This window comes from Hoplias malabaricus, chromosome Y (assembly GCF_029633855.1).
Source record: "Hoplias malabaricus isolate fHopMal1 chromosome Y, fHopMal1.hap1, whole genome shotgun sequence".
Classification (NCBI taxonomy): Eukaryota; Metazoa; Chordata; class Actinopteri; order Characiformes; family Erythrinidae; genus Hoplias; species Hoplias malabaricus.
Genome location: NC_089820.1, coordinates 5772492 through 5788707, shown reverse-complemented (window position 1 = coordinate 5788707; position 16216 = coordinate 5772492). Strand labels below are relative to the sequence as shown.

Here is a 16216-nt window from a genome sequence, read left to right as displayed (position 1 = left end):
TTGTACTATAAATTTAATGCAGTTTGACTAAATCTGTTTTGGTTGTTTGTTTTTTTAAGAATGAAATGAGATGTTTCAGAACAGCTTATGAAGTCACCATGCCCAACGTAATGTGTCGGATGGAGGAATGAAAACAATCCACATTTTGCTGCTGATCTATTCTATTGAGAGACTGATCTGTTCAATACCTTTGGGATGACTAGGAATTACAGAACTAATAAACATCAGTACCAAAAAGGGCCTCAAATATTTTGGACAAATTTAGGAAAATTGTATGAGCCTGTGGCTGACAGGGGTCCTAAAATTTGCTTAAAATATTGTGTTGTTGGGACAAGTCTGATGTATTTTCAAGGGGACCCAAAAACCCCTGAAAACACCCTTCACAGTACCTGATCTTTTTCTTCTATGTCTATCATCCAATTCTAACAGGAATCTTCCAACATCTAGTATAACGCTTTCCCACAACCGTAGAAGCAGGTACTGTATAGGAGAAAGAAATACTAACGTTGTTTTCAGAAGAAACATTGTATATGCAAGTGTTTACATGATTTGGGATTTACATGTAAGGGCCTTCGCCCCCTTCAGGCAGTAAGTGGGAGTGCTATAATCGCTAAAGGAATTTAGGTAGAGGAGGAAGAGACCGAGAGGGAGATAAAGAGAGAAGGAGGAAGTAAAGGAAAGCAGCGAAGTTTACCCTCTCAGACCTCTTTAAACTAGGGTTATACTATAGGAAACCAAGAGAAAATTGTTCTTTTAAACGTTTAATGTTGTGTTAAGGAAAGAGTTAGTGGTTTTTTTGGCTGAAACATGGGACTGGATGATCCAAACCAAATGGTATGTACCAGTCCAGCGTTACTCATTATTTAACTTGGTGTTCTTCATTTTAAAAAAGTTAAAAGAACATGTACGATATTTATTACTTGTCCCTTAAAGATATGCCCAATTACGTGAAACATTGTGTTGTTTCTATGCAAAAAAACAAGAGTTTATCGACGTTAACTCGAAGGAGGTGCAGCTGGTTCTTCAGGTTGTTGCTCTGACGAAGCTCAGGTTTTGTTTTTAAATTCCAATTTTTCCGTTCCACCTTAAAACAGTGCGGCGTTCAACGGCACAAAGGATTGTTTAACTAACTAATAACGCCAGGAGTATTCGAAATAATATTTGTCGCTTAATGCTTAGACATGTGGAAAAGTTTAATACCATTTAATTTAATAAATAAAAAATAATTTAAAAAAAATTTAATTTAATACCAACACTGGGCTATTGTAATGCGATTTTTGTCGTTAAAAGTCCCATATCACACAGATATTCCTTCCTTAACTGTTGTAGTATGGATGTACAGTTGGTTTGTCCCATTCCTTGTGTAATTCATATTAAAAAATGTAATGTTTTTGTGGTGTCACAGAAGGCCTTTTCAGTCTAATGTCTTTTCAAGTAGAAGTCAAAAAGGAGTGTTTCCACTCAGGTACGAGGCCAAAATATAGCTGCTACAGCAGGCAGAGCCTGTCACCTGCTGTGTCATGTAAGGTGGAGCAGAGCATTTGAATAGGCTCTATTCATCTCACAGTAAGCATTTTAAAGGGGTTAAAAAAGTTGTTTTCCTCTACATTTGTTGCTAATATTTTTTTGACTGTTTCTCAAATTCAAAGCAGCCAGAACCCACTGAGTATTCCCCATTTAAGGTGGAGCAGAAGGTTTCAATAAGAAGCCAATATCAGCTTGAAGTTTGTAAAAATATGTTCTGTTAAGTGTTTTCTTTCTAAACCAGTTGATGGGCTCAATGCTTTGGGCTGATTTGCCTTCCTTCTTAATCTCTTCCCTAAGCTCACTGAATAATGACAGCTTTATCAGAGCCCTTTGTTTGCTCAGGTGGATTGAGCATCTGAGGCTGTGTGATTATAGCTATGTAGATTACAGCAGGCCTCTGAGTACAGGACACCAAAGGAGGTGGAGTTTTAAGAATAAAATGCTGATTTCTTAACAAGTCATTACTTGGCTGAAACCTCAAACTGTGCTGTCAACAGGCGGTTTTTAAGGGTCCGGTAGCACGGCAAACTTATTTTCTTAGACTGTCTCCCCTCTCTTATACCAACACATTTTCTGCCTGTGCATTTATAAGTTATAAAATATTGCTCAGACCCTTCTTTTTTTAAATCAGATAAAAAGGTGATTGGCCATTAAGACATGGTTATTCATGTTTAATATGAGAATTTGGTTCCATTCATCCACATCAACACTAGTGAGGACATAGAGTGATGATAAGTTTTGGATCGCAATTCATCCCAGAGATAGTGGATGGAGCTCCATCACTTTAGAGAACACAGTTACACTCTCCCACAGTCCATTGTCTAAGGGATACTCCTGCCGCTAGCACATGGCAATAAACATATTGATTTTCAGGACTGGGTTGTTACAAGGCATAGAAACATACAGCGTTTAATGGGACACACACACACACACACATACACACATACACATACACAGTGCCAGAGGTATGGGAAACAAAGTGACGTTTCAAGTTTCCTGGTTACCTGCTTTTGTTTATAAAGGACCAGTCTCTCCAGAGACGCTATTTCACAGTCGGTCATGTTCTCTCACAATGCTTACTTGGAGAATCCTTATGCTGCTGCAAATATGGTAAATATAACATGAAATAGTTTTTTATTTTAGCTGCTGAGCTCCCAAAGATCTAATTTTACAGTTTACCAATGATTGTTAAAGGTCTTTCTCAAGTTAGTTCTTGAGTTGTGATAGTGTTGTTGACCTAGGTACTGGTTATCCTATCTTACTTAGTAATTAGTGATAAGATGGTGTCTTTGTACCCTGCGAGCATTAACACTTTTTTCAGTCAGTAACACTTTATTAACACTTCTGCCTGAGTGTTAGTCTGGTATGCTGTTGTTCTGCTGCTCTACACTAAATATGAACCTGCAGGAATGGAGAATATGGTGTTGTTATTATGAGGTAAATTATGCCATGATACAACTTTATGAACATATCACTGTTATTTGTTTGCTACTGTAGTGTGCATTGACCAGCCACAACATTAAAACCACAAACAGGTGAGGTAAATAACATTATGTTATTACAGTGTCATCTTTCAAGGTGTGGGATTTATTATGCAGCAAGTGAAGAGTCCGTTCAAAAAGTTGATGTTGGAATCAGGAAAAAAAGGGCAAGTGTAAGGATCTGAGCGACTTTGAAAAGGGCTAACTTGTGATGTCTATGTTTTAAGGCTGTTCCATAGTCATGTCCGCTTACCAAAGGAAATATTAAACAACATGTGCTGTCCCTGTGGTGATGCCAACATGTCTTGTCCACTTATTGGAATATGTCACATCAAGCAAATTGTTTTTAACTATGAAAATGTTTTTTCTTGCAATAAAATAACTCAATTTGTGCCAAACTACATAAACAAAACTACTTTCCTTGACATTGTGAACAAAGATGTCATTATTTAAAGGAGCAATCTGTAATACTGACACCAAGCGTTTAACATCGGAACTATAATACAGTTTCAAAACAGTGGAGAGAGCTGTCTGCCTCCTCTCCCTCCTCCCCAGATGTTAAGCTCAACCCAGTTGCCAGTTTGAGGAAAACTGAATGAACAAGCAATAGACAAGTTTAAGAACTTGGGCCATAATAGCTAAGAGAGCTAAGTGTTCATCATTTCACTAAAACATCTAACTATGCAAGAAAAAGACAAAAAAGTGAATGAGCAGCTGCTTTCCCTGCATTTAAAAGCCTTTATTGTCTAAACCCACATTAAATAATTTGACTAGACAAGGCTGGTGTTACTTATCGAGTTTCCCTTCCACAGTAAATGTCATTTAGGAGGCAGAATTTTGTTTTGTATTTACAATTTTTATAGTCACATTTCATGACACCTTATGTGTCCGTTTATGAGTCTGCTTGCCTTACTAAGCTCTGTTCCACCTTAAGTGCTTTAGCTTTTGAAGCTTTTTCAAGTGACTCATATTCCACTTTATCCGTTTAAAACACACAAACCGATTGTATGTGATGTCACTAAACATTTACCTACTTAAGTGAAAGGCAAAAATGGAAAGAGTCACCACTCTTTTCCCTGCATTTACATTTTACTGTCTAAACCACATTAAAATTTTAGAGTAGACAAAATTTAGAGTCACTTTCCCTTCGACCATAAATGTCATTTTAGGAGGCAGATCCTTGCTTTTTATTCATAACTTTTGTATTCAAGCATTTAGTTCCACCTTAAATGGGTCATTTAAGAGGCTTATTTGCATTTTTCTCCAGCTTATTGAATACTCATGTCCACCTTAAACAGCTATGCGAAGCTAAAGCTAATGCTAAGATTTCTAAACAAACCTCATATTGAAACAGTACTTATTTCCCATTATCCTTTTTAAAAACACACAGCCAAGTCTACAACAGTTCTGACACCTTTCAAATGTCGCTATGCCTCACTTTCTTTATATGAAACATACAAACTATGGCATTTACTCTTTTTAATCTATACATAGGTGTCTGTATATATTTTCTTTCAGAAAGTATTTGCTGTTACCTGTTCAAAAGGAAATTAGCCAGCTCTGGCTCTGTTCTGTAGTGTTGCTGCATCTAAACTGCCTCCATCTATTAAACACAAGGCCAATATTTCCTCTCCGTCTCTGGTCATGGAGATTATTGGGAGGCCAATTGGGTTTTTGGGTCCGGTAAACTATAACATTAACTCTGTTCACTTGGTCATTTCATGGCTGCAAGACACTATGTATGTAGACCTAGCAGAGGTGGGTTTGGTCTGTAAAATGATTGGACAAAGGGCGGGATCGCAGGCAGAACCTTGGAGGGCGGGATCACAGGAGCTCCGCTCTGGCTCTTTTCAAAGAGGATATACTGCTTCAGCAATGCTACGAGAGGCAGCAGTGTTTTAGCTTTGACTCTTTCCTTCTATGAGTGCACACCCTGGACATTTTATGACTAAGTACAGTAAATATATTACAGATCTTTATTGTTCTATAAATGCATATACACATTTGACCAACTCTTGCTGTATTGATTGTTTTAACATAATTTGTTTTTGGTACTCATGTGCAGTGTATACAGCGTGTGTCATCGGTGCTGTTTTACCCAGAGGCTGTCCTTTTGTTCCTGGTCTCTACTGTGCTGGCAAGAGCAGCTTACAGCAGCGCTACAGTGCCACTGCCAGCTCTGGCATAGATGTACATAATCGTCATGAGCAGTGAGTCGAGAACTATGAACACGAAACTTTGTGGACAGTCCGGTGCTATGGTGTGCACATGGTGCAGCATCCACAATATCTATGAACTGACTTAATCACCAATATTTGTCCTAGGACAACCACTAAACAGGCAAAATGGAAAATACACAATGTGCAGCATTTTGTGCTACAGTAAGTCATCTTTATGACTGGATTGGCTAGCTTTTGCTCCCCTCAATGATCAAGGAGCCTTGAGCACCCATCACCCTGTAGCCACAACAATTGTCCTTTGTTGGACCATTTGATGATAACCAATGCATAGCAGAACACCCCAAAAGGCCAACCATTTTGTTGATGCTATTATGACCAAGATATTGATTATCAAAATTCGGCATTTGTGAAAGTCACTCAAATCCTGCACTTGCCTGTTCTTTGTGCCTCCAGTATCACCACTAAGAACTGACAATTCACTTGCTTCCTGATATTTCCTACTGCTGGACAGGTGCTTTACTAATGAGATAATCAACCTCGTTCACTTCACCTGTCAGTGTTTTAAATCTTGTGGTTAATCAGTGTAAGTGTTTAGATCTCTACTGGCCAACATTTCTACAGGACAAATCATTATGAAATTTTATTAAAATATTATAAAATATTTAATATATATATATATATATATATATATATATATATATATATATATATATATATATATATATATATATATATTATTTATTTATTTATTTATTTATTTATTTTTTGTGAATTTAATATAGTATAGTTGAATTTAACCCAGAGTTGAAGATATATCTAGGACTGAAAATGATTGACATCTTCTCATGATGTGCGTCTTCATGATGAATGTTTGATGAATAAATTAAAGGACACTAACTAGCCCTTAAACAATATAAAATTTTAAATATATACCTGACTTCTTGTGTCCAAAAAGATAACCAGAGATGTAGAATAAGAGTGAGTCCAAGTAATTTTGGAGCATTGGTCCACACATTATGAAATTTTCACAAAATGAATGACAGATGCTGTGTTCAAATGATGTCGTAAACTAAAAATTGACAAAAATTGACGTACATGTCTGTCTTTGGACAGCAGCAATAAGCCCCAACTACCAGTGTCACTGTGAAATTGGCGTAGTAACAGAATGACTGCATAATGGGATTACACACTTAACTTTTTCTTTCCTGCTTCTTCATACACTAATTAAAATAAGCCACAGTGCTTTATTGCACTTATTTAAATTTTTTATTTTGCATTTCTCCTTTGACAGTGCAGTGCAGGAGTAGATGAACATAAAAGTTTGTACGGCTATTTGAATAATCAAGCCAAAAAGTCTTGTGGGCAATATTAAGAATGTTTGGCCAAATTTAATGTTTGCCATATGTTGTGTTTACAATGAACAAACATGTTTAAGTACGAAAAAAAAGTGTTGTTTTGTATCTTAATACTTTATTCACTCAGTTGCCAAGGTTTTTTTTTTTTTTTTTTTGGGTTCACTGAAGATCATGGTACTGTAACAGCAGCTCATGTTGAAAGCTGAAGCTGCATTTCCTGAAACAGTTCCTCCTAGTAGAATGAGTTTGCAGTGCCTGTTGCGGGAACTGATAATATGCTTGACACAACACTGTATTTGAGCCACCAAATTCATTCTTTCACTTGAACCTTAACGGCCACATAATTTAGATTTTTCTTTTTCAGTCATCAATATGTGATTTTGTTTTTATTGTCAAGACATCCATTGGGCCTAAAGTCATAGGTTACGTCATACAGTGGAAACATTAGTTGGGGAAAATCTGAGATTGTTGTTGATTGCCAGTGGTGAATAAGACCGGGCAAAACAGGCTTCTAGACATGCAGTCACAGTCTTGTGAAAAAATGGGTTGTTCTAAAGAACATGAATTTGAATTTGACTCTAAAATTGAGCTTGGTTTAATAGTAATGTCACTATGGCAACAAGTCAGTTCTGAAGTTTCTTCCTTCATAGATATTCCACAATAAACTCTGAGTGGTATTGTTGAAAAGTGGAAGTCTTTAGGAATCACGCTAGGGATGCAACAATATTGAAATTGTTTTTGACAGATACGAAAATTAGCACCTTGGTGTAGTCAATACGATATTAATAGCTAATAAATTTATCAAACAAATTAATTAATTCATTCATTCATTATCTGTAACCGCTTATCCAATTCAGGGTCGCGGTGGGTCCAGAGCCTACCTGGAATCATTGGACGCAAGGCCAAACAAATTCATGTTGGATTAAATCAAAAAAATATTTTATCATATGGCAAACCTTTTCCTCAGTATTTGTACATTTCTGTTGTTTTTAATTGTTTTTTAGGTTTTTTTGGTGTAGTTAATTTATAATTTATCTAAGATTTAGTGATTCACGTGAATGTTTTCTAGAGAGGCACTAATATAGTAGTTTTAATTACTAATTTTAAGAGAGCAAGAGTAAGTTTTCAGTGTGTGTAATCATTTTTAATCAGTTTTCAGACTCAGAATGACTATTGTCACTATCTGACTATCTCAGAATGATGTTTAATTTAAAAAGGCCTTCTGAACTGTGGTGGTTAACAAGTTTTTTGTCTGTCTTTTAACATGCTTTACACTGTTTACACCACTGTGCGTTTGTACACTGAGCATCTCAGGGATAATACCATTGCTTTTACACTCAAAACAGACAATAAAACGGAAATCCATCATATCAACAGAGAATTTTAATCCCAGCAGAAACTGTGAAAAACAGTTGTGTAATTACAGGTGTCAGTGCATATGCCGTAGCACAAAAGTGCTTATCTGTTGTAATATTGGCTACAACTCCAATATTGGACCAATAACATTAGCTAAAAAAATTAAATACACATATCGACCAATAAATTTAAAGTAGGGTCAGGGGCGGCATAATGTTATGGATTTGTTTTTCAGGAGGTTGCCTGAGACCCTAAGTTCCAATGAAGGGAAATCTTAACATTTTGGATATTTTGGAGTGTAATATGCTTCCAGTTGTTAGTAGGTTCTATAAAGGCATTGGTGTGGTAGAACTTGACTGCCCCACACAGAGCCCTGGCCTCTACCCCATCAAACACTTTTGGGACGAACTAGAATGAAGACCGGGAACCAGGTCTTCTCGTCCATTCTCATCAATTCAGATTATAATTAATCCATACGGCCAAGAGTTTGTTTAAAATAAAAACACACTATCTATCCATCCCAGTAATCCAGTATCTCTTCTTAAATCATGCCAAATGTAAAATTAAGAATGATTTAATCCTGATGACCCATTTATAACAGAACAAGAACATATTTTTCTGTTGGAGAGGGCTACTACCAGTAACATGTTTCTCAGCCATTAACATTACAAGAACTTTGGCACAATGATAACCAATTATCCACACGTTCAGCTTCTGAAATGGCCTCTTTCTATTAATCGTTTTTACTAATACCATATGTGTGTAAACTACAGAAGTGAATTCAGGTACTGACATTAGTGAAGATTAGTTATGTATCAGAAATGTATCAAATCGGGGCACTACTGTCTATCGGTGTGATACATTTTTAAGTTTTTTAAGTTATAATGCTTTATTTTCAAATCCCAGCCCCTAGAAATCCTTTTTCTCTCAAAGTTTTTGAATGTTGGCCTGTATTCAGACTTCACTTCGCTACTGCCATAGCTGTCAAACCTGTTTGCTGCAACCTCAGGTGTGTATGATAAGCCATAAATGGTATCTGTTTATGGCCCGAGAGGAACTTCCACACAGGTCACTGATCTTTAGAATGTATCCTCTGGCTTTAAACCACAAACAAGTGAAGTAAGTAAAACTTACTGTGTTTTCCTGATAAGTGTTGGATATAACTTCAGAGTTCAGTGACCATTTTACCATGTCGTTAAATGGTAACACCTGCTCATCCAACATGAACTGCTCCACAATTTATAGCTTAAACATTGCTTTGACTATGGTGACTTTAGGGACATGTGCCACAGGTGCAAAGAATTGTCATTGGGTAGCCACACACATAGTACCAGGTAATGGCGTGTAAGTCTATGCAATACTGTGCAATAATATCTGGACAGTAGGGATGTGATGATGAGTGGGACAGAGTGTTTATAAACAGTAGAGCAAGTACAAGGTAGGTAAAGTGACCTGTGCGTTATATCGATTATATTAAATATAAATCATCTGGGTTTTATTTTTTCAGGAGCGGGGTGCAACAGGGGGTCCCGTGGAGGAAGCGGATAGGGTCAAAACCCTTAAATCTCAGGTGGATGGGGTAAAGGATATAATGACCCAGAACGTAGATCGAATCCTGGCCCGAGGCGAGCGACTGGATGATCTGATGGACAAGTCTGAAGACCTACAGGCTGGGGTGAGAGTCTTCTCCAAAATGTGCTTATAGTTCCTTTAGCTAGCCAACATTTTGCATTGAGCATGGTGACCTTGGGCTCATTTGCAGATGTTACAGAGCACCACATTTCATTGCATGCTTTTCTATGGAGAAGATAACACGCTCTAAATGGTACTGTACTGTGAGATATTGTCTTGGGCGTGCTGCATTGTAGATTGGTAGTGAGGCAGAAAGAGCTTGTTTTCACAGCTCTGAGTGTGTATATTTCTGAATAGCAGGAAATGTTTTATAGGCCCTCAATAAAGCTTCCTTATTGTAAGCGTAATCAAACCAGCCTTAGACAAATACACCAGAAAATACATATTTTAAATTTGGCTTTATCTTATGTAGATCTGTTAGTTTTATTTGTTTTTTTCTTTATTGTCTGATAGTTTATTTTTTGGTTAAAATTATAAAAATATTTTTTTCACATGTGCTTTCACAAACAACACATTTCCTCCTTGTAGACACCCATTTACCCAATGTTTCTTTGGAAATGTAGGTATAGAGTCACAGCTTCTACTCTTTTGTCCAGGGTGCATTAGCTTTTTGAATACTGCAATGATTTTGATGACGTTCAGCCAAAATACCTTTAACAAAGTCATGAAGATTGTTCTTCCAATTGACTGTGTGAAACATTCCCTTCAATTCTGTAAAAATTAAATTATTCTTCATGTTGTCAAATTTGATATGAGTTTGCCCAGTAGGAAACACATGCGGAGAGTCTGCCTCATTTGTGCAGACCCACCACCCTTTATTGTTTTGTTTTGGTATTTTTTAATAGGCTGCAAAAAGGCTTAATTTCTCATTATTTTCCTTTTATCACACCGCATATGCTCTGCGAGTAAACATTTTCCATTCCACTTTAACAGTGCAGCATTTAAGATGAAATGGCTAATTATACCAGGGCCATATTATATTTGCAGCTCAATTTTTAAGCTGGAATGAAAAGTTCAGCAGGGAACAGAAAACTGTTGCACCACTTAATGTGGAATGAATAATTTTGAGGGGCACAGGAATTTCCACTCCATTTAATGTGGAATAATTAGTTCAGGTGACAGTATACTGTTGCGTGATTTAAGTTGGAAAAATTCCACCCGGGCCACATAGTAATTTCTTATTAATTCAAGGTGGAACTGAATTAGGCACCATAATGTAATGTGGAATTGAACATTCTACAGGTGGAAGAACAACATTGTTGCACTATTTAATGTGGCCAGGAAAGTTCTGCTGATGACAGGATGTTATTGCTGCCCCATTTAAGTTTGAATGGAAAGTTAGTATAGGCCGGTAACTGAGTTTGAAGCCAAGATGCACATGATTATGGTAAAGAGTTTCTGTTAATGCAGCCTATAGCAGAACAAGACACGACTGTCAAGATGTATACCTGTTAAATTTAGAAGAAATGATAAATAATAATAGTGTGTTTCAGATTGTCCATGTAATGAAGAGAAAGGTCTCTTAGAAGGCGTTGGGACCTGTAGGTGGTCTGACCAGCCAAGCCTCTATATTCCTAAGTGTAGTAGAATAATGTTTTAAATTTGTATTCTTGGAGAAAATCTAAAATGTGCCAATACTAGCAAAAGAAAAACTATTGGTTAAGGGCATTAGCCGTAGAAAACATATAAGTGAAAGCAAAGCTGCATGTAATACTTCTACCAGCCAGTAGAGGCATTAGACCTGTGCTGGCTTTACTTGTGAGAGATTGTTGTGCTGTCCATGTTCCTACTTTCCTACTCACGCCAATGGTATAGAATTGAGATCCATCACTAAAGAGAACAGTTCCATTGCTACACAGTGTAGTGCTGCTGAAGATTTTACACCTTGACTTGGGCATGGTGACATCAGACTCGCGTTCCAAATCATCCCATTCCTTTGGTCAATTTGGTCTGTAGATGTAATATAAATTATGTATGCAGAAACTAGGCATTTAGTACTTGTGTCATCAGTGAGTGCTCTGGATTAGCTCCTGCATTAGATTACACAGCAGTTCTATTAGTTCTAATTACATGTGACTTATTCAGATATTAAAAACAAATATCTGTATTTCATCAAACACTAATACTGATGTATTCTTATCCTCTTGTCCTCTTCCAGGCACAGAACTTCAAGCACACATCTCAGAAAGTGGCTCGTGCTTACTGGTGGAAGAACGTGAAGCTGATTATGCTCATTATAGTTGTGGTGGTCGTCATCATCCTTATCATTGTCCTGTTGGCCACCGGCGTAATCCCCACAAGTGCACCTGCCCCTGGCCCTGCCCCCACCCCCAAACCTCCAACAAAGTGATGAGATTAATCCATGCACTCGTGCTTCGGCCATACAACCAAATTTGCAGCATTTTGCAATTAGCAGGTCTGTCAAGACTGTCTTACATTTGTTTCTATAGTTTTGCACTGGAGCTATGAGGATAATGTAGCAAGTACAGAAAGCTTACATATGTTGCTTACATTTTGCTAGCTGCTTGCCTAAATCATCACACAAAAGTCCCAAAACAAATCCTGTTGTTAAGTTTCCCAATCAATGTTTGGTATATTCTGCCAATCCCTGAAATATGAAATTTACGATAGGGGTAAATATTTTTTCATTTTACCTGTTAAATACAAATCCATCTGCTTTTATGCTCCATATAGTTGGTCCCCCACAATTGGGGCAGCCATGTTTAAAATTGGACAGAATTTCTAGTAAATTTAGAACAGTGGCTGCCAGAATTGTTATTTATGAAGAAGAATAATTGCAAAAAAAAAATGACTACTGTTTTCCCTTAAACACTGTAAATTTGTTGTATCTAATTGTATCTATTACTTTTTAACCTCAACAGTATTTGAGGTAAATGTGTGAAGATTTAAGCTTGTAGTTGGCAAGTTTGTAACTCACTGTTTTGCTGTATACTCATCTGATTAGCTACATTTGGGATAACTAGGGAAAAGTGTGCTGTTTTTGTTATTTTGGCCAGTAAACCTCTTAAGTATGTACACGCAAGCCTACAAGCACAAATGATCCACTTATGAAGAGGCCAGCATAAATGCGAAGGTCATCTTCCTCCTGGGGTACCACAGTTTTGAGGGTTTGGGTTAGTCCTTCATAAACACACCTCTTTCACCTGTCTCACAAGCCTGTAAATGTTATTGGTATGATATATGAAGGTTACACCAAATCCTGCAAGTGTGTGACACTATTGGAGGAGCTCCTCATATTACTGATATGTCTACAGAGAATTAGATGAAATTATTTTTACTTGCACATTTTTACTCTGTGATCGTATGCAAATGTTGTTTGACCATCCACTGCAGCCATGGAAGCTCAAGGCCTTTAAACAGAGGCTTTGATGCCAAAAGTAGATTATCATTGTTGCTAACATTGTGGAAAAATTAATGAGGGTGGGGGGGTGGTTAATTGATTAATACATTAATGAAATGTTAGCAATTATGTGCAATAGGTTTATTCCATTGATACTGTTGAGTGGTTCCAAGCTAACCATATTAATGTTACATATTTAGAAAAATTAATTCTTGACTTTTCTCAAGTTTGCTTGGGACGAAAGGCTAGGCACCAGCTAATATTAAAATGCTAAACCCATCAGTGTACCTAAAGTGGACTTCCTAAGTTATGGTAATTGATAGTTAAAAATATTTCTTAAAATGTAAGGCTTAAAACCTTGTTTCTTTTCCTTTTCTTGACTTAATCTTTTGTTTTCTGAATGTGTCATAAATGTCATTTGTGAGACCTAGGAACTGGACAACAACTGTTTATTGTGGAGATGGCAATTGTATGCAAACAAATACAAGTGTATTGATGTTTTGATTTTTCACTTTTAATTCATTCCTTTTGTAATGCTTGGCCAATTTTAACCAATTTTCTTTTCTTAGACATGACTTAGCCAAGTTGGAGGGCTAATGCAAGTGAATAAGGGCAGGATTACATTTGGTAATATTTTTCACTGTGTCCACTAGTGATATCAATATGGCATCGGGTTTTTCCATCAGTTTACTTTCATGCATCGTTTTAAAGTGAATTAAATGGGTTTTTAAATTCATCTTCACACCTGTTCTAAAACAATATGAAATATACAGGAAAGTCTGATATATGGTGCTTAGTTCCTAAACCTAGTCTGCTGTCTCTGAACTGTTATTTCCATAACCCTGTATCCTTAAAAGAAGACAGAACTTGTAACCTATACATTAAGGTCATTGAAATGTTTCAAATACCTATTTGAAATCTCTGGAATGAACTGACAAAAGCAACATATGTTTGTTTCCACTCTACAAACAAACAAACAAACACAAATTCCATCCAATGGTGTCCAAAATATTTGCCTAAAATACATGGAAAATGGGTTATAAAATGTTTGGACACCTCTGGTAAAATGAAGAGTTTTTGATCCCATACAGGGAACATCATTTTGCACATTTACTGTTGCTGTAAATCATTGCTCTTTATTTGCTGAATTGAAACAATAGGAAAATGTGGCCTGTGCAAAGCTAAGGGAATTTTAGGGACAGAGCAACATACAAGGATTTAAGTCTAATTCACAGCCCTAAACACAAGGAAGGTCCTGCCATTCAGTCAAAATGAACCAATCAGCTCACTGGAAAAGACTGTTAAAAATGTACAGTATTTATGTAAATTGAGGAAAACTATTTGTAGCACAAACTGTGTTATATTTAATCACTGGTTTGAAGTATTTCTGTGGCTTTTAGTTGTTTGTGCTACATATATATGGTTACATTTTCCCCTCAAATAAATAGTAACTGTGTTCAAAGCAGACAATCAGTAATTAAAATGTTTGTTGAAACCTAATTATAATTAGAAAATAACAATTTACTCTGTATTTCTGATGAGTAAAAATCATGATTAATGTTTAAATTTTAAAATACTTAAATTACATCATATATATATATATGAATGTTGATGTTGAACATGAGGGAATTTTCTATTTACTGTTATAATTAAGAGGAAATAACAGTAATAGTGGCGTTATTAAGTGTCAGAATGTGTTTGAATGTCATTTAAATAGTAGACAAATTCCTCTCATGGAGTTTGAGGCTAAGTTACTACAAATCTGAACCAAGATGCCAGCTCTACATGGGTTCAAGGTAGAAAGCCCCTGGGGAAAGGCTCAGTTACAGGAAAAACCAACATGAACAATACTGTGATATTGCACTTTGGCTCAGTTCATTCCTGCTGTGGCGAAATTACGTTGTTTTTTTTATTTAACTAAGTTTTTGTGTGAGATTCCAGTCACTGGTGAAACTTTTTTCTTAACTCTTTGCATTCCTTTTTGTGGCTTGGCAAAAGAAATTTAAATTACATTTTGCACTTTTTTTTATTAAAGTGAGTAGTTTTGTCCCCAAAAATTCATATAAATTGTCAGTCACAAGATGAAGAATCACATTTACTTAATAGTCCCTGAACTGGTTTATGCTTTGCTGAGGTGGCCATGTTTAAAAAAGATTAGCACAGAATCTCTGACACATCCAGGCCTCTGAGTGTCAGTGTTGTGACTGGTTTATGACATGACGATTATAGAATTATTGATGACTGCTGCTCCTTAAAAACAAACTAATTAGTCTAAAAAGCCTCAAATATGTCTCTTCATTGACACTCCACTGTGAAGACCTGGAGAGGTCAAAGGATTGCTGGCTTTTGTAAATGGCTGAAATAATGTCCCCTCTGTCCCACTTTTCTCTTCCTCCGAAAAAATCTCATGCTGTAGTCACTGTTTATATTATGATTGTTACATAGTCCTGTTTATTTATTATTTCATTTTCCAGCAGTTTTAGGTTTCTCTTTATCCAATCATGGTCTAAATCAGTAACTCATCAAATTTAAATAGCCTCTTCTGATGTTGTTTTTGTTTTTTGTGGTCTTTACATAAAATACATTTAAGGATACTGTTAGATTTAAGAAAATACTAGATTCTGAGAGTAAGTCAATATTATATTACAAACATTTATAGATATTATTGTGATAATATGGACTTTTTTCCTTAGACAGAAATCTAAACTGTTAGGTCAATGATTACTGAACGCCTTAAATCTGTGATATTTTGAAATAAATTGTTATTGTGCAGTTCGAAATTCAGTGTGAGCCTGTTTTTTTCCCACATACACCGATGAGCCAGAACATTAAAATGACCAAGTTGGTTCTACTACCATTTTATCAGCTCTGTTATACACACTTACTAACATTCTCTGACTCTGTCACCAAATTTTAGGCGTGCCTCAGGAAGTTTTATTTATTTATTTATTTATTTTAATGTTCTGACGTAAGTTGTCCTCAAGGGGGAGACAAGAAACTTGCAGAGACTATACTCTGCCAAAACTTCATAGGACAAAAGTTTATATCCAGGATGTTTTAATTATGAGCGTCATAATTCAACAAAAAGATTAAACAAATGATAGCAGTCTGTTACATAAGAGAATGTAGTTATTTGTTACATGTACAGCTGTATTATCAAAAGCTACATTCATTCATGGTCTGTAACCACTTATGTAGTTCAGGGTTGCGGTGGGTCCAGAGCCTACATGGAATCACTGTGCGCCAGTCCTTCACAGGGAGACACACATTCACACCTATGGACACTTTTTCAGTTGCCAACCCAATGTGTGTTTTTTGGACCAT

General features: G+C 36.3%; 1 protein-coding gene across 1 annotated transcript; it reads left to right on the top strand.

The window, feature by feature from the left end:
• Positions 1-647: 647 nt before the first annotated feature.
• vamp8 (vesicle-associated membrane protein 8 (endobrevin)) lies at positions 648-15660 on the top strand. The gene is made up of 3 exons (XM_066657827.1): positions 648-834; positions 9407-9574; positions 11690-15660. The coding sequence occupies exons 1-3, from the start codon at positions 808-810 to the stop codon at positions 11879-11881; spliced, it is 387 nt and encodes a 128-aa protein (XP_066513924.1). The 5' UTR covers positions 648-807; the 3' UTR covers positions 11882-15660.
• Positions 15661-16216: the final 556 nt, after the last annotated feature.